Source organism: Haemorhous mexicanus, chromosome Z (assembly GCF_027477595.1).
Source record: "Haemorhous mexicanus isolate bHaeMex1 chromosome Z, bHaeMex1.pri, whole genome shotgun sequence".
In the NCBI taxonomy this organism is placed as follows: Eukaryota; Metazoa; Chordata; class Aves; order Passeriformes; family Fringillidae; genus Haemorhous; species Haemorhous mexicanus.
The window spans coordinates 7,293,024-7,312,317 of record NC_082381.1 but is presented as its reverse complement, the minus strand read 5'-3'; the positions used below and the strand labels follow the sequence as shown (position 1 = coordinate 7,312,317).

The following is a 19,294-nucleotide window of genomic DNA, read 5'->3' as shown; positions in this document are numbered from 1 at the left end:
AAATATGTCACACAAGTCTAAAACAAAGACTGTGGATTACATCAATCGTAAAATTATTTTTAAATGCCTGTGTTTATGTTGCATTCAGAAAACAGAGTTAATGAATCTTGTCTGGTAGGGGGTTGATATTTACATATCATAATTGTCATGATTTTGGTTACTTCATAAGTGCTTCTTTTCTCACATCCAGACATGAGGAAAAGCTTTTGCTACAGAAGCTATAATGGAACCTCCTGTGAGAATGAGCTGCCCTTCAATGTGACCAAAAGGATGTGCTGCTGCACATACAATATTGGGAAAGCCTGGAACAAACCTTGTGAGCTGTGTCCAACTCCAGGAACAGGTAAAGCCTTCTGTGGTCACCCTGTTTTGTTACTTTCTTTGCTTATCTGCTGCTTAGACTTATTAACTGAAGTTAATATTTCATCCCAAAAGAACTTTTACTGAGCAGTAATACTGGTGTTGAAGACACTGGCTGACCAGAGATACCTCCTGTCTAGTCTGTCCTCCAGGGTAATTAATTTAGGAGAGTGTAATTTGGTTCTTGATAGTTGGAGAAGCATTTATCCTGGTAGTCCTGGTCTGTCAGAACATCAAGATTGGGCTTCATCCTGAGTGTAGGAATCCTTTCTAGATTTTTCAGCTGTGTCTCACATTTGATCCATGATCTGCCTGGTCACATTTACATTTCCTCTGCTGAAGGTGACTGAACTTGCGAAAATTGCCCAGTAAGTATGGCATTGCAACGGGAAGTAAAAAATTCTCTTCCATAAAAAGAGGTGAAAATAATAAAGGTCAGTTCATTTTCAGTCAGTCTTCATGGAATTGTTTTCCTGGAATAAGATATCCCTGAAAGCTCAACTCAGAAAAGTCATTGGTGGGAGAATCACAAACTCAGAGGGAAACCTGACATCCATTGAAAAATTCTTTACATTTGAAAAAAAGAGAAAAGATGCTTAAATAAAACTAAAAAACTCATGAGCCTGTTTTGTACAAACAGTTTGTTGTTTAATGTGCTTGCCCCAGATTTACTGGTTTAGTGTCACCTAATCTATGTCTCTGGTGCTGTGATTGTAATATCATTTATGATTTTAGTGTAAAGAATTTATTACTACATTCAAAGTGGTTTATCCTGGTGATTTGAGGTAAAAAACAGATAATTTAAGAAAGATTTTCCCTTACAGTAAAGAGGAGGAAAATAGGGCAGGAAAGAAGAGAAAGCTGCCTTTTCCTTTTCCTTTTTAAATAGGAGGAGGGAGAATGAAGGAATGCCCCTAGCAGTCAGGAATGGGAAATGGAAATAAGCTTGAGAGAGGAAATACATGTTTGCTACCACAGAGAGCTCATGAAATTCTTTCCCATTGTCATTTATCTAAATGTCATAAAATTGTCACCATGGTGACAACATGATGAGAAGAGTACAGCAAACTGCTAGCAGGGATTCATGCAATTAAGGTTCTTGGTAGAAGAAAGAATTCTCCTTTTAGATTTCTGACACTCAAATTCTCAAAAACTCCTGCAGCTTTTAATGATTTGTTAAAACCAAAATTGCTTGGTATTGTGCAAGCAGTTATAGGGTTTAAATATTTCCTGAAATATTTCAGTGTTGCCTTGTTAGCTTTTCTAAATGACTTACTGTTTCTGCAGGCATGGTTGAACCTTTATCACCATGAAAAGGGATTGAGAAGGGGATCAAACACAACTCCCAAGTGGAAATGGTTGAATAGCTACACTTATGTTCTAGAATCAGTTGTTTTGCAATCTGGGTGAGGGCTGCAGACAGGAGTTGGGGTACACTGACCTTTCCCAAATCACCAGACTGAGCCCAGTGGCTCATTAAGAGCATTATTCTGCCCTGATGAGGATTGTAAGTGAACTTCACATGCCCATGCATTTGCCTTTTTTTCTTTGGTGAACAGAGCTCTTTCTTCCTTTCTTCTGTGTTTATTCTTAGCAATCAGTCTCTGTTGGATTACTTTAAGTAGTAAAGACTGTTTTGTTTGGTTTTACACATTATGCAGATCATAACTATTAGCATACAGACTTTAACCAGAAATAATAGTCCTTTTTAGTTTGTTTTTTTTACCCAAGGAAGTATAGAAAGCTGCTTCACTGTTACAGGGTAACAAAGAATGTACAGAATTCTTCCATGGTTTGGTAAATTCAGGAGTGCCTGATCTCAGTTTTTTTCCTGTTATGTGACAGATCTTTTTGTTCTAAAAAATAATATGGTTATAAGTATATGGAGTTTTGAAATGTTTTTAAACTCACTGATGCAAAGCCAAGCTTCCAGAAGGTAAATCTCTGGCATGCTTTTATGTGGATATTTTGACAATTTGTATAAAGACATTTTCATACAATTCTTACCTAATTATATACTCTTTTTCTACACAGACAGTAAAGACTGGGGGGAAAAAAGTGTGAAAAACTGAATTCAGTGAAATTTATGAAACATGGAGGTAGCATAATAGAACTAAAGAGGTCCTGCAGTCCTTGGAGCCTCTTCCTCATTCTCCCAGACCTGATATGTTTTATCATAGATGGGTGATCACACAGGTGATCCTAGTGTCCCACTAGGACAGGGTAGTGAGCACAGGGCTCTGTTTTTGTCTGGTCTATTTAGTGACAGGATTACTAACAGCATTAAATGGCATAAATCTCCTTACAGAAAATAATGTAAGTTGCTGAGCCTCAAATCTTATATATAAGTAGTATGTAAAATATATTATTGTGTGAAATTATTATAGTAACATGTATGAAAGGGCAGTAAATTGCTGGATGGCAAAGCACTATGGTAGACAGCTCTGTAGCCCTGTACCCTGTACTGCAAGAATAACCTGGGTGAACATTAAGCAGACATTAACTGTAGGACAGAAGAAAGTAGAAAATGCTTGTGTTCACATACATTAGATCCTGCTTGGCTTAGAGAAATGACCATGTATGTCTGAATGCAGGAAAAAGATTTTGCCAATGTCGTTCTTAGCAGGATTAACGAAATTTGCTAAAAATGGGGATGTTTGGTGTGAAGGAGGCAGTAATTATTCGATTTGTAATGGTAGTTAAACTTTTTAGAATCATGAGCTGCTGAGGAGCTGCCATTAAAATGTAGATGACAAGAAACTCAAACTACAGCCAGTAAAGACTAAAACTGCTCCAGATTAAAGAGCATTACTTGTAGGAATACAAAAGGAGCTCTTCGTTTTCATGTTTTGATGCTAGAATAATTTGTCAGCATTTCAGGTTTAGAGACTAATCAAATGCAGGCTCTGTACTCTTCCTTCTGTTGGGTAAAGAGGTTTCCTGTAGGTCCTCAGCAGCACCAATAGTGGAGCAAGCACTCATGGAGATCTCCAGATATTAAACTTCCAGAAACCCTTTGAATTTTATTTCAGTCAGATGTTTATGTGAATGTTAATGACTTTTTTGAAGGATATTTTACTTTAACCTAATGCCCTGAATGTAAAAATAACCTGCCACACACCTTGAAATGCTTCCTTGGCAATAGTTTGGAAACTGAATATTGAAACATATTTTTTCTGGATAATTTGAATGCTGATAGGATCTAAAAAGGTGTTGAATAGTGACTGCATGGTTACTGTTTGCAAACTGTTCATTCAAGCTGGTTGTGTCTTCACACTGGAATTGCTTCATTTCCCTCAAACAGGTACAAATTCCTCTGGTAGTACTATGCATTTTTGGTATGCTTGTCTTTGTAGGCCTCTCATTTTTTATACTTCTACCTAGATAAAAAATTATTGCTGTAAATGTGTAATAACTTTTTGCCTGGACAGCACTGTTCTGCCACTAAAACTTCATCTGCAATAATTAATAGAATCCATGCTAGAAATTTTTCTCTCTGTGTTGCAAACCCTGTCAATTTCAAACACCTTTCCTAGAAAGCTGTTGGTTAATTTATTTTGCACACCAAGCATTTCCCTCTCTCCAAGTGCAAAAAGAGGATATATAGAAGGAGCATATTAAAAAAATGTGGGGTTTTTGGAGCATCTCTTTTTAAATCACAGTCCCCATTCTGCTGAACAGTTCAGAGGAACTGATCTGCAGTAGTTCTACAGAAAATAAAACAAATAGTATTGTGTAAGAAGCATAGGTACTGGTAAATTACATTTATTTGTCATATTTGAAAATGCTGCTGTAGATTCTCACTACAGATGCTTAGAAAACAGGAATAAACCTTAAGGAATTCTATTAAAAAAACCAACCAAACAAAACAGAACCAAAACCTGACTGAATGATTGCATTCTCAAATCAGACTTTTACTCACTTGCCAAAATCTGCCGAGATTTGAGGAAAGTATGTTGCTGTTTCAATTTGCATTAATTTACAGGCAGTCTAAATTTTCAATACAAGCTATAGAAGAGGCAGTTGCTTTCCTGAGTAGATTTGGCTTAAAACAGCTCTGTAGTAGCTGAGAAGACTGCAAATAATTTTTGGGAGATTTATGCATTCCCTGAAAATGCATTGCTCTGTGTTTTGCTCTAGTTGAATTCAAGAGCCTATGTGGAAATATTCCTGGCTTCACTTTTGACATTCATACTGGAAAAGCTGTTGGTAAGTTTCACCACTCTTATTTTATCCTAAAATTGTTTTGCTTAATGTTTTTACGCCTGCAAAATGTTAACCAAAATAAGCATTTAATGTACTGAAGTTGCTACATTTCATTTTGGAGTTACAGTGGTGACACAAATTGTGACCAATTTCCAATTTGTATGTAATATGTTTCCTTTCTTTTTTTTTTTTCAACTTCTTCATTTTGTTGTGGCATTTTGCTTACCTGCCACCATTCAAGTTCGTGATTTTGAGTTTTAATCAGTACATTAAAAAGCTTTGCCTTCAAAAATACTGCGGGGCTTCTCTGCAGGATTGTGAGTTTTGCATCTTGGCCAATATTCAGTGTAGCTCTGTTTTGATCACTTCCTGAACTTCACATGCTATTTTCTGTCATAGTGGGCATATGTGTGGTTTTGTAACCTGTGTGTAATTTCTGTAAATTAAAGAGAACGTCTCAACTCAGTTTTAAACACAGCGAAAATGAGAATCCTTGCGGTGTGTAAAGACATGATGAACTGTACTTAAAAGTAGCTTCTCTGTCTTTCAGACATTGATGAATGTAAGGAAATCCCAGGAATCTGTGCCAATGGAGTTTGCATCAATCAGATTGGCAGCTTCCGCTGTGAGTGCCCCACTGGATTCAGTTACAACGACCTGCTCCTGGTCTGTGAAGGTGATTTGAAATTTGGATATTTTCTCCCCCTTTAGCTTATTCTAAAAGGAAAGGGAACATTTAATTCATGTGGTTTTCAAAATCTAAGAGACAGACTGTGAGCTTTTGTAGGGCTCGAGGTTATAAATCAGTTTAAGTGCTTGTCTTTATTACAGATGCATATGCACCTAATAAAATTTGTAATTGTTTTTGCAAAGCCCCTAAATAGGTAGTCAGCATCTTTGTTTTATTTTATTTTAGGGAGAAAATTTAATTCTTGTTCTTAGAATTTCTCAAAAAAAACTATCTTGATTTTTTTTTCCAACTTGTGTCTCTTCTGCTACAGTTTTAGAGGCAGAGATATTTACAGAAGCTGATAAAGTTTTGTATGTTGTAAAGTTAGTAGGAGTTTTGTCATTCATTCAAGGATTTTGTGCTAACGTGTGCAACCTAAAAAATTGCAAATTGTGACATACATTTTTTCAGCTCAAAGGCAAAGAGGAAAGTTTTTTTAAGTACAGAAATTTCTTTAGGTAGATGTTGCAGATTTCCAAAGTGACTTTGATGCGTGGTAAGTTGGATTCGTGGTATCCTCTTTCATCCAAAAGGTGACATGGATGAATGGTGTTGATTTTGCTTTTTGTGTGCATTCCCAGCACACAGGGCTGGAGGTCATGCTGCTCGAGCTTTGTGTAGGACTGAGGTTTCCTCTTGCACAGACAAGACAGTACAGTGTAAATCTGAGGCAGGAGTGGTTTCTGATGCCTGAACTCTTGGTTTTTCAGATATTGATGAGTGCAGCAATGGGGACAACCTCTGCCAGAGAAATGCTGACTGTATCAACAGCCCTGGGAGCTACCGCTGTGAATGTGCTGCTGGCTTTAAACTGTCACCCAATGGTGCCTGCATTGGTAAGAAACCAGATGACTTTTATTTTCTGTTACCTTGTGCATTCTGCTGTTTTACTTTATAGACACATTTCTCAGAAAAAGGAAAGGGAAAGAGTGATGTTTTTAAGGGACATTTTCTAGGTATCAGCCAAAATATGGCAGTAGTTTTATCCTCAAGGTGTATAGGCAAGTACTTCCTGTAAAATGAAGTTCTCTTACGATTCAGATTTGCTTGTAGATAATTTTGAATCTGGTTTTAATCATAACAATGGATTGTAAAAACATTATTTGTGTAAAACGAGGATATAATGGAGGTCAATAGCGTGCACCATCTGTTTTGTGTTTCTGTTGTAGATCGCAATGAATGTCTGGAAATTCCTAACGTTTGCAGTCATGGCTTGTGTGTGGACATGCAGGGAAGCTACCAGTGCATATGTCACAATGGCTTCAAGGCATCCCAAGATCAGACTATGTGCATGGGTATGGAGAGAAAATACTTTCCTGTGTGTGGGGTTTTTTTGGCTGTCCCCTCCTTTGCAGCGGGGAAGATGAATCTGATTTTTTCAGTAGGTTATACTGACATTAAAAAACTAATTCAGACATTTCTGGGGTATTTTTTTGTGAATGAAGTCTGTGAAGCTGTCCTTGGAGGGGAAAAATTAATTTGAGAAAAAAACTCAGAACAAAACAATGTGTTCTGAGATAGCTCCACGTTACTGAAGAAACATTTCCACAGAAATACATCATAGTGGCTTATTCAACAGAGAGTTTTTATAGGATGTATCAGAGAGTGATAGAGCTTGGAGCTAAAACCACACATTTTCCAGTGATTTAAATCTACTGAGTTCATGTGTCATTTAAAAAAAACAGAATCCCCCGTTTAATGTAACTTTATTCTAATTTCATGTGAAATTACATGATAGAGATGATATAAGAAATAAGATTCAACACTAAGAATGTTCCTGTTCTTTAGGTTCATAGTCTTAGTTCTTAATCTTTTCAGTTCTACAGGGTTTTAAAATGAAAAGGTGATACATTTCAACTTTAAACAGATATTTAAAACCTACTCATGTTATAATACATATTCATATTTGCCTGGAGTCTTCTCGTATTTAAACTAAATCACATTTGTCACACAAACAGAGGAGGATATTTGGAAAAGTGACCTTTTTGACAATGCAAAATTTTGAAGAACTAGCAGGACAAAATCTCAGTAGCTTCCAGATCCCCATGAAACTCCAGAAATTACTGGAAAACACAGGAGACATTGAACTTTAGTGCCTTTTAAAAATGGATGTCTGCAAAAATTTTTAAGCAGTCTTTGTAATTCTGGATGTGATATTGACATTATCCGTTTACTTACATAAATTGAATTGCATTTTCAACAGCTTTTCATGGGCTCTGGGGTACAATATGTACATAACAATTGATCATTTCAGGGCTGTGATGCCTAATCCTTTGTACTCAATCCTCATCAGTGTATATGTTAAAAAATTTAGGAAATGTTAGTATGGAAAACAAACAGATGGAATGTCTTCAGAACACTGCACATACACATTTATTTTTACATGTAACAGTTCCTTTTTTTTTTTAAATACACACAAAATTACATTGTGTAGTCTTTTCTCTGTGTACTGAGAAGCTGTAAAAATCTGTAGCATAAACACAAAATGTGACAGATGAAACGAGAGACCAAAGTTTAGGATACTGCAATTGTGCACAGCCAACGCATCACCCATACCTGGGAAAACCAGTTCCCATGTGCAGTTTGTCTCTCCTTGCAGATGTTGATGAGTGTGAACAGTATCCATGTGGAAATGGAACCTGCAAGAACACAGTTGGATCATACAACTGCTTGTGTTATCCAGGATTTGAATTAACTCGTAATAATGATTGTGTGGGTAAGAGACCTAATCCAAGCTCTTATTTTTCATTGCTGCTGGCTTGGCATGCCAAGGAAGACAGTGTGTAGTCAAAAAGAAGAGATGCCAGGGTGTAAAGAAAGTTAACTGAGTGCAGTAGCTTCTGCTGTTACCAGCCCTAGAGATTAGTCCTTTCTGTCATGTTTTAAAGTAATTAAAAGTGTTTTTTTAATTACATCAAATTGAGATAATATAAAATTATCCTGAATATCTGGACTGCTGGGACACCTTTCAGTTCACTGAAGTTTTAATGCATCTCTCAACTCCTTTAGACTACCTTGGTATTTACAGCACATCTCTGGCTACAGGCAAAGTCCACAGGCACCTCTTGTTCTATCCCACTGCCAGTGCTGCCTCATGAATTTAAAATAATTCTTTTATTTCACCCTTTTGCTTGACTCTTGCACCGGGTGAGAAAGAAGACCAGCATTAAGAAAGCCAGGACAGGTGATCTGTAACCTGCCAGATCTGCTCTCCTAAATTGAGCAAAATCGTGCAGAGCTGACACAGGCGTTGCTGTTTCACATCACCTAAAGCACAGGGCACCAGAGTATCTGATGAGTTTGGACTGCTTTAATTCCTGGGTGCTTGTGATAAAGCAACTGACGCCTTCCTGGGCTGAGAAACAGGCTCATAAACCTGAGATCTCCCTTGTGCAGAGCATAAGCATAGAAAAGAGGGAGGCTTTACACTCCTTCCTGCTACAAAAGGAAAATACCGCAGAGTCTTCAGCTTCAGGAGAGAACAAATACATCTCTAAAAAAGCATTTTAAATCCTCTTCTTGTCCAGGAAAGAAAAATTTTAAGTAACAAGAATGTGCTGCAAAGTACACGCTTTTCTTATAGCTTGATGGTTATCCAAAACTCTTTTCATTTATTCTTCCTCATCCGTATTTCTTCCTTATGCAGTGCTCCTTTAAGTCTGCATTACTGAAGTAACTCTGCAAAATAGGAAGCATTTTAAAACATCATTTTCAGAACTGCTACGAAGGAGAAAATCATCCTGTGGAAAGCAAATTACATAGTCCAAAGCTTGATTGAGGGACAGGTTTTTAGGAGGAAACTCAAGTGCATATGGATCCAGATAAAATCCAGAACACCCCATGTAACATTTTCTCCCCTGTTGGTAGACTTGGTGTCATGCAGTCCCTTAGCAGTAATTGAATATCTCCAGATGCAGTAACTGAGGTCATGCTAGAAGCCTGGAAATTGTAATACACTATTTAAAAAGTGTGGTTTAATTAGAGCCTGCATCTTAATGCTCAAGTGAGAGTTACTTTCCTCTGGCTGTCAGCTGATTTCTTGTTTCTACAAAATGTACCTTTTCCACAGAAATACTAAGTATTGAAACTTGAGTGTGTTCCTAACATACTGTATGTAGTATTCTGGGACTCAACTCTCAGTTCTTGGGTTCAATTCTGAAATTTTTATTTTTTTTTAATCAGATATTGATGAGTGCAGTTCCTTTGGTCAGGTGTGCAGAAATGGACGGTGTTTCAATGAAATTGGCTCTTTCAAGTGTTTGTGTAATGAAGGATATGAGCTTACTCTGGATGGCAAGAATTGTGTAGGTATGTATGGAACCACATGATGTTCAAGTACTGGTGAGCTGAAATAAACTGAAATTAGCTGAAATAGCTCCCATGTAGAGGGAAGCAACACTGTGAATATCTAAGTATCAAAAGAGAATGATGGTGACTTAACTGAAAACACATTTTTTTGGAATAGTTGTTGGCCTTCAAGCATTTAATAGCCTTAGAAAAAGAAAATTAGTACAGAACCCTTCAGTGTTTTTCATGTTTTTTTACTGTAAGAATTCCAAGATTCTAAACCTTTCTTGATTTCCTCCATTCCCCAAAGATACCAACGAGTGTGTGGCACTGCCTGGCTCATGCTCTCCTGGTACATGCCAAAATTTGGAAGGCTCATTCAGGTGCATCTGTCCACCAGGATACGAAGTAAAAAGTGAAAGTTGTATTGGTAAGGCAAGTTCTAACTGTTGGTCCTGAACAATTTAAGAATTTGTATGTGGTTCTAATTGGGTGGAAAGCAGTTGTACACCCTAATGGTTGTTAATGTTTGCTGACTTAAGGTGACAGGGAATAGGTATGAAAAGTCTTCAGGAAGACATTTTTAAAGGGAATGCAGAAGAATATTTTGTTCTGTATAGTACTCTATTTTGAACATTGATGTCTTCATTAATGCAAACAAAAATACTTGTGAAAAAGGAAGTGTTTCATCTTTCAGTGACTTTTGAAAAAATATAATTCATGTAACAGGTGTTTTCACTGTATTTAAGTAATTTTACAGAAGTTTAATTGGCAGTCAATGCATGAGCCAAGCATTTGGTTTCAGCAGACCAGTCATCAATTCTTATGTTCTAGTTTGTTCATACAGGTCTCACTTAAAGCCTTGAATGCCATTCAGGAGCTGAATGTCACACACTGAACTAAGATTTGCTGTGACAGATACCTAGAAATAAATTCAGATTACAAATTGCTTTTCCAACAGAGCAAAGCATGGGATACTGTGAATTTATTGGGCATTTAAGATTTGACTTACTGCCACCTAATCTGTGTGTCTGCAGGAACAGGAACCATTTTGAACTTTCTGTCTTGAACAACAGGATTTATTTTTCTAAGCCCCAGAGTTCTCTCAGCCACTTGTGTCATGCCACCAATATTCACTTTGCCTGCCAACTTCATGATTTCTTTTGGCAGCTGCTGGCTCCATATTAGTAGTAATGTTTGAGGTGAATTCAAATCACCTACAGTTCTAAAGTCAAGAATATAAAATAATGGAAGCTTTTTGTTTTCAAGGAATGTTACTGTTTATGGCCACTTTAGTACCTTCTCAGAATCTCTGTTTTTGAGAACATCAGTGACTGCCAGACAGATTTTTGCCCAAACTGAATGAAAGGGGCTTGCTTGCATTCTTTTGTCATTCTGCCATGTGTCCAGAAAATCTGAAGCTAGATCTCCTAGGAAGTACCCAGATTATCACGTGTGATTGCACTAAAACTTAGATTAATATTTTGACAGCCCTTGCCAGCAGATGTTCCCCATTACACTCCATTGATGTTGTATGCAAACAGCTTTATGAGAATCCATTACTGCTGTCTGTGATGTGAAGGTTGGCAGTGGCTGATTGCTTTGTGAGCTCAGGGTGATTATATGCAGAGAAAAACAGAACTGGGGCCACAGAAAAATTCTTAGCTTTCACCTACCCATGTGATATATTTCCTTTCATTGTGCAGGAATAAAGGGAAAAGGACTTGTTTTCTTCCACAGTCTGGCTAGTCACCTCTCCATCATGGCCACAGAAAGAGCCTTAGCCCAGACCATTCATTGCAGTACTAATGAGCACTTCAAAAGAGCAACTTTCCTATGCAGCTGAATTGCTGAGCTTGTATATTAACAGCAGCTATCACAGCAACTGGGGAATTACTTACCATTTTATCTGGAATAAGCTGATTTAGAATGCTTCACACAGAATGTACCTGGGAAGCTACTGCAGAGTTCAGTCAAATGCCAGATTATGCTGCATTGGTTTGTCCATGTGCTGTACCTAACAGCAATTTCTGAAAGTGGGACTCAAGGTAGTATTTCTCAGAAGTTATATCACAGAATCTACTCCCACCTGATTTCTTCCTTCACTCCACTAACATTTTCCAAATAATGAAGATTGTATTTCCATTGTCTTCTTACCTGGGTAATTTTCTAAAATTGGATACAATAGAGAATTCAGTAAATATGGGCAAAAGTGGCACTACAAATTTGAGTATTTAACATCCATGAAGCTAATTTTCATGGAGAGAGCCTTGTTCCTGCTTATACTTGGGTCAAGCTCTGTGTGACTTTTATTGTAAAATGCTTATATAGCCACAGGTATTTGTGATGGTTCTTCAATATTCCTTACTGAAAGACTCAAAAAGCATTGTACTTTGAAGATTATTAAAATGCATCTCACTATTTATCAGATTATAATTACCTTTAAAAATTACCTTGGCAAGGCAGCTTATATATTCTTTTAGTATTTGTAGAATAGGATATGTCAAAATATAGTTTTGAATAATAAATATGAAAAATTAAGGGTCTCTTAATATATTATTTTCCTGCTTTGTCTGTTGTCTGTACAGTGAGGGATGTACACCTGGTGCTGTTTGAGCTGCACATTTTTACAGGCACTTAGAGATTTACACTAAATACTAATACTTTGGGTTATGCCTTTGATAATTATTTAATATAATATTTAATCATATACTGCTATTAAAAATAAATCTTAACTGTCTTCTTATAGTAATAGTAATAGATTATAGATTGTTCAATAACAGGAACACATTTTAAATAACACAATGAGAGTGGCAGTAAAAGACTGCTAAATATAAATGTGGGCATGTAAATACAAGTAAAGGTGTCACTCTGCTAATAACTAGCTGTAGTTTCAGTCCCAGAATCTGACAGGAAGCATGAAAAAAGTATACCTTTAATTAAAAAAAACTCCCAATGTACAGATTTTGAAAAATAATCTTTGGATAGTTTATAGATACATTTTTGTTTACAGAAAAATATTGTTCCTATGGGAAATACATTCTGAAAGCATTTGTTTAATGTTTCTATTTTGAGTGTAATGAAGAGCAGAGAATGGTGTTTGGAAAAGAAGGTGCATGCCAGTGAGAAACTCTTAATTTGAAGGAGTCAGTGAAACCTACAGCTTTAACTCTTGGTCATTTCATTAGAAGCTGCTTCAGTTCAATCAATCAATCAATAAATAAACAATCTTCCTTGACCACGGGGTTCACAGCACGTGAGGTTATGGTGAAGGTGTCTCTGTTGCTTTACAGATATTAACGAGTGTAACGAGGATCCCAACATCTGCCTCTTTGGGTCCTGTACCAACACCCCAGGAGGTTTCCAGTGCATCTGTCCCACAGGTTTTGTGCTGTCTGATAACGGGCGGAGGTGCTTTGGTGAGTTCATGGATAAGGAATGCAGCACTCAGTATAAAAGATATTCTATGGAAACCTCTCCCAGTTTGTATCTTTACGAAGATCGATAAGTGATTTTTTAAAAGTATGAAAAATACAGGTGTTACGTTGTTTCTCTCAGGGCAGACAGTCATTGTTGTGGTGTTGTGAGGGTCTCCAGGATGAGGTGAGAGATGAGAATCTGACTCCAAGTTCTCAGAAGTTTGATTTATTATATTATGATACTATATTAAAATAAATTTATATACTAAAACTAGACTAAAGAAAAAGAAAAGAGACAAAAACCTGCGACAGACTCAGAGAGTCCAACACAATTGGCTGTGATTGGCCATTAATTAAAAACAATTCACATGCTGGGTAAACAGTTCTCCAAATCACATTCCAGAGGAGCAAAACAGGGAGAAGCTGAAGCTTCCCAGCTTTCCAGGAGAAGAAATCCTGGCGAAGGGATGTTTCATAAAATATCACAGTGACTGTCATTGTCTGATTTGGGAGAAGGTTCTTTCTCTGCCTAACTGTGATTTCTTCTCCTAGATACTCGTCAGAGCTTCTGTTTCACCAACTTTGAGAATGGGAAGTGCTCGGTGCCAAAGGCTTTCAACACCACAAAGGCCAAGTGTTGCTGCAGTAAAATGCCAGGAGAAGGATGGGGTGATCCTTGTGAGCTCTGTCCAAAGGAAGAGGAAGGTACACATTTAAGGTTTAAAATTTGTTACTGGGGTAAAAGGAGGAACACATTGGTGTTGTACTTTTTGTTCATTAGAAAGAGAGATTTTCTGGCATTTGCTCTCAGTGACTTTTTCTAGAATGATTTTTCAAGTCAGCAAAAGGAGTAAAATTATATGGAAGACACCGCAGACAAAGAGAAATATTTATTTCTTGGTATTGCTCTGTAGAGACCTGAACTAGTGTCCTTTTTGGATGACTTCAACCATTTGTCATGATTCTGTCTCTCACTTGCTCTATTTTTTAAAGAAAATGTATCTCTACAGTTGCTTTTCAGGACCTGTGCCCATATGGTCATGGAACTATTCCTGGAATTGATGATACACGTGAAGGTAGCTATTTTCTGAATATAAAAAGTAAATATTGATACTTAAAACTGTACTTGGATATTATAGCATGTGACAGTTTACTCCTCACAGCTCCTGGTGGCAAGAGGCTGACCTGTAAAGTATGTTAAAAGAACGCTTCTGGAAGTACATGGCTCAAGACAAACATAATAGGGTGCTTAGGTTTTTTTTAAATGCTTTTTTTGAGGCTTGAAATGCGTCAGCTGAGTGGCTATTAATATCTTCCTGCTTTTTAGATGTCAATGAATGTCTTGAAAGCCCAGGGATTTGCTCCAATGGTCACTGCATCAATACTGATGGATCGTTCCGCTGCGAGTGCCCCATGGGGTACAACTTGGATTTCACAGGGGTGCATTGCATAGGTGGGTGCAGTTATAGGAGTTGTAACTCTTGAACTTAAAGCACAGCTTGTCCCAGTTCTCTTCACTCTGCATTTATTCATTATGAACAGATACAGATGAATGTTCCATTGGCAACCCCTGTGGAAACGGAACGTGCTCTAACGTGGTTGGCAGCTTTGAGTGCAGCTGTCACGAAGGATTTGAGCCAGGCCCAGTGATGAATTGTGAAGGTAACCTGTCCTCCTCTTTTTTTTTTTTTTTCCTTTGGCTTTTGTCCAGTCTGCAGCGTTCAAATTACTTCATTAGCCATGTTTCTCGTGCCGTAATAACTTGGAGAAAACAAAGTTTCTATGCTTTGAAATTTGTCATTGGAAAAGAAATCTGAATGGCTTAAATCAGAACTTTTAGTTTATCACGGGACTTCCCACACTCAATGGGAATGCCCTGTGTGGGGCATACTCAAAAATGTTGCATGTTATGAGTCACATTTAGTTTGCTTTCTGCAGCTGACATTTCTCATCACACAAAAGTACATTAAATATGAGCATATAATAAAAATCTGAAATAGGCCTGCCCTAACTTGCCATACTAAACTCAAGTAGTTCTACATATATATATACTATGCCATTATTCTTAAGCAGAGCATTAATGAATTTTCTCTAGTTACTCAAAAACTAACAGTTTGAATTACCTTTCTGATAATTTTAGCTGAGAAGAGAAACATAGGTGTAATGAAACCCTCTTGGTGATTATTTTGAAACGTGGTAGGGAATGCCTGTTTTATTTCTCTCTGCTCAGATATCAATGAGTGTGCTCAGAACCCCCTGCTGTGTGCTTTTCGTTGTATCAACACTTATGGTTCCTATGAGTGCACCTGCCCAGTTGGATATGAGCTAAGGGAAGACCAAAAGATGTGCAAAGGTAATGACTGATGTATAAACTTCTCCCCAGCTTCCATCACTAGCACATAGTCCAAATATTTCTGTGCGTCTTGCATTCATCCTCTGCAGTGGAATGTAGCAAACAGCCCAGCAGGTGATGATTTGCTCTTTCAGAACTCACAAAAAAGCAGTATTTAGTGTTTTTGTCATCAAGTGTAACCCTTGATGGGGACTGCAAAGCCAAGAGTGTCACAGTGGTGAATTTCATCCTTAACATGACAAGATGATACAGCTCATGAGGATCAAGATAGCTGCATATAATCATAGATTTTGGACTTTTCCTTCAGTGCTTTTACTTAGGGAACCCTGTACATCTTTTCTCTTGAAGTTTTCTTCAGAAATTGAAGCTACTGGAAGAAAGTTCAAACACAAAAAATACATTTTTTTTTCCAGATCTAGATGAGTGTGCTGAAGGTCTCCATGACTGTGAATCAAGAGGCATGATTTGCAAAAATCTGATTGGTACCTTCGTGTGCATTTGTCCTGCTGGGATGACCCAGAGACCTGATGGAGAAGGATGCACAGGTAAAGCTTAGAAGGAGTAGAAGGCATCTAATGGAATATACAAAAGCAAAAAAGTATAAAAATTCTTTTATATGTATATATATGTGTGTATATATGAATGTGTATATATATATATATATATATATAATCAAAAAATAATAACTAATGAAGGACATTTAAGATATGTAATGATACTAAGCATCTTACACTGAAACAAAATACAAAGTTTGAGTTCTAACTGACTAATAAGAATAAAAACTTTATTGCTCTAAAGGTAAATCCAGAAGATTTTTAGACAGTTGTTACATCTAAAAAATTATTTTGCCAAAAATGAGACCTCAGTTTATGGGAAGGAAGTAAGAGTTTCATAAATAAAAAGTTACATTTCCTTTAGCATTAGTAGAAATAATGTGTCACTTCTTTAAATAATTAAGGCTCCTAGGATTCTGAAACCACCTATAAATGCCATAAAGGATGAAAGGTGTGCAAACTGCCATAGTTCAAAACAATTCCCCATCCTGGAAGTAAACAAACACCTTTTCTCCATCATTTACTCAATTAAAGTTGAGGGGAAGACAATAGCTATATTTCAGGAAATTGTACTTTTTTCTGGTATACAGAAAAAAAACCAGGACCATTCCAAAATTCTCCAGGGGGAAAAAAAATAAACACCCATCTTAATGAATGTTTTATAAAGAAGTATTTTATAAAAATGTTCCTTCAGCAAGAGAATGACTACTCTATTTTAGGAATCTTTATGATTTTTTTTTTATTTTACAGAAAATAATCTTTATTAGCAAGAATTTTTCCTTTCTTTTGGCATATAATTCTGCCTTTAAAGAACCTGAGGTTTTCCTGAGGTTTATTGTAAGCATTTAAAAAAATTATGTAATTGCTTACAGTATGTGTGCCATTAGCTATGGAAAAAAATACATGAAGACTATAAACTTTCAGGAAAATACTATGTGGATTGAAATATGACTTACTGTGGGAGAGATCAAGTGTATTCAGAGACTCTTGATGATTACAGAGTGAAGATTTGTCACTCAAACCATGCATGTATTTCAACTTTATTTAAATTTTACTTACCAGGTAAATGTTGTGGCTGCAACTTGCTTTGCTGTTTTTTCTGCTTCTTGATATAAGCTGTGAAGCATTTAAAGCTTTTGTCCTGGGATGAAGTACAGAAGGAATGAAATAGGATAATGCTCCTATGAAAGCCCTTTCCAGGCTTAATCAGTTGATTTTTCCACATCTTGAAAATATTTTTCAAATGCTACATTGAATATTTATTGTATTCTAGAAATTATTTTCTTGCAATGAATTGCTGTGGTTGTTGTCGATGTAATTATATTTTATTTTTGCTCGTAGTGTTTTCTGCTACTGTTATAATTGTTATTGATGTTATCTTTTTTGTAAAGATGAAAACGAGTGCCGCTCCAAGCCAGGTGTCTGCGAAAATGGGCGTTGTGTGAATGTTGTTGGCAGCTACAGATGTGAATGTAATGAAGGATTCCTGTCCAGCCCATCAGGCATCGAGTGTCTTGGTAAAAGTCTCTCCTGTACACATTCCATCCCACATTGCAGTGTAAATGTAGAGAGAAAATGAGGCCTCTAAAAACCTATCAGCTCTCATATATACAGAAATTAAACAATTACACTTCTTAGGTAAATCATGATGCAATATTAAATAATATTATTAAATATTATTAGATTATTATAGGAATTAATAGCTTGTAGCAATCAGGCCTCACATAGAGGTGTTTTAATTCCATAGGACATAAATGTAAACAAACTACAGGGATTTCTAAAGAAGGAGAATTTAATCACCTTGAGATAATTCAAAAATGGATGCAGAGTAAATTTGAGTGCTTGCTTATTCAGAATGTGATCTTCAACACTACGCATCTGAATTTCTGCACCTTTAGTTCAGACATAAAATACTGTGATTTTACCAGAAAATTGCAAGAATTTTTTTTGGAGGCAGGCCTGCAAGATAAATGCTGATGAAGAGTTTTTGTTCATCAATCTGTATTTTCTTTTTAATACATTCATATTTGTCATTTGCACCACAAAATTCATCCTTCCCTTTTTTAGAGTCAAATACACCTGCAAAAATTTACTTTTTCTTGACCAGTGTTCAGGTGTACATACTGAAAGGGTGTATTTATTTATTTATTTATTTATTCTTGCATGAAAAAAAGCATAATTATCTTATGCCACTACTGTAAAACCAGCTCCTTCTAAATTGTCATGAGGAGTGACTTCATGGCTAAGCAGTAATGTTGAAGTGCAGAGTATTTCCTGAGGATTAGAACCAGATGGGAAGAGAAAACTGCAGTCTGTTAACCCAGCCAGTCATTAATGCCAAGGAAATACCCTGTTTGGAGGTCATTATTGCTTTTCTATATTTAATATGTAATTTTCCTGTTATTTTCTGCCTTGGAAAGGTTTGCTTTTTGCTGCTTTTTCTTTCGGGTTTCCTGGGTTAGAAATTACAATGAAAAATTGATCTGGCAGAAACACAGAATTTTTTCTGAATTATAGCACGATCATTAAGTCCACATTACATTGTTTTAAATACATTGTGCAAACCTTTACATTCCACTGACCTTAAAATTCATTCCAAATCTCAAACTGGGGACAAGGCTTTTATGTGTTTTTCAGGTCATAATGTCCCTGCATAAGACCTGCACAATATCCATGTCTGGGAGAACAGAAATCTGCAGTCTTGCAAATTACTACAGGAAATAATTTGTTTCACAGAACTGACACTTTCAGTGAGGACAGCTTTATTTGATGTAAAAAGTTAAGTTACCAGGTGGAGAAATTAAGTCTTTTGTAAAGCCAAAGTTTGCCTTTTGCCTAATTCTTGTAAGAAATGTACAGATTCTTCTAATCTGTAAAAGAGATGGGCAGCTGAGTATTGATACATTTACACATTTAGAGGGATCACTATTGGCTTTGAGCGAGAAAAAATAAAATCTTTTATTTAAAAACATAAGGATTCTCAGATCAGTAATTGACAGTGTCTCCATTTTAATAAAAAAATAGGACAGGTAACATAGACGATAGAAGAGATTTTGTCTTCTATATAGAAGATAAAATCAGTGCAAGATTTGGAGTTTGTAGTAGCACTGGAAACTGGGATTTTTTTTCTCCTCAGCTGCCTGTTGGAAGGTAACCTGTAGGAGCCCCATGACTTTAAAACTTTGCTCCCCTTTCATTATTGATAGGCATTAACCAAAAAGTTTAAAAATTAAAATAGAATTGGAGAGCGCCATACCAACAATAAAGCCATACAATTCTATTTTTTTCCCAACAAAATCTAGAAGTATCAATGAAAAAGTAATGAGTTACATACACACTTTTAAATTGTAAGGATTTTTTATTTAAACCACAGCAGGATAATTAG

General features: G+C 36.5%; 1 protein-coding gene across 1 annotated transcript in view; it reads left to right on the top strand.

Moving 5' to 3' along the window:
- The window catches only part of FBN2 (fibrillin 2), a 122,370-nt gene that overhangs the window by 92,183 nt on the left and 10,893 nt on the right, over positions 1-19,294 (top strand). The window contains exons 41-56 of the mRNA XM_059836422.1: positions 191-343; positions 4,501-4,569; positions 5,117-5,242; positions 6,007-6,132; positions 6,466-6,591; positions 7,896-8,012; positions 9,479-9,604; positions 9,894-10,013; positions 12,877-13,002; positions 13,555-13,707; positions 14,013-14,078; positions 14,330-14,455; positions 14,545-14,664; positions 15,233-15,355; positions 15,769-15,900; positions 17,301-17,426. Of these exons, the coding sequence (XP_059692405.1) occupies positions 191-343; positions 4,501-4,569; positions 5,117-5,242; positions 6,007-6,132; positions 6,466-6,591; positions 7,896-8,012; positions 9,479-9,604; positions 9,894-10,013; positions 12,877-13,002; positions 13,555-13,707; positions 14,013-14,078; positions 14,330-14,455; positions 14,545-14,664; positions 15,233-15,355; positions 15,769-15,900; positions 17,301-17,426 (1,935 nt within the window). The remainder of the gene's footprint in view (positions 1-190; positions 344-4,500; positions 4,570-5,116; positions 5,243-6,006; positions 6,133-6,465; positions 6,592-7,895; positions 8,013-9,478; positions 9,605-9,893; positions 10,014-12,876; positions 13,003-13,554; positions 13,708-14,012; positions 14,079-14,329; positions 14,456-14,544; positions 14,665-15,232; positions 15,356-15,768; positions 15,901-17,300; positions 17,427-19,294) is intronic.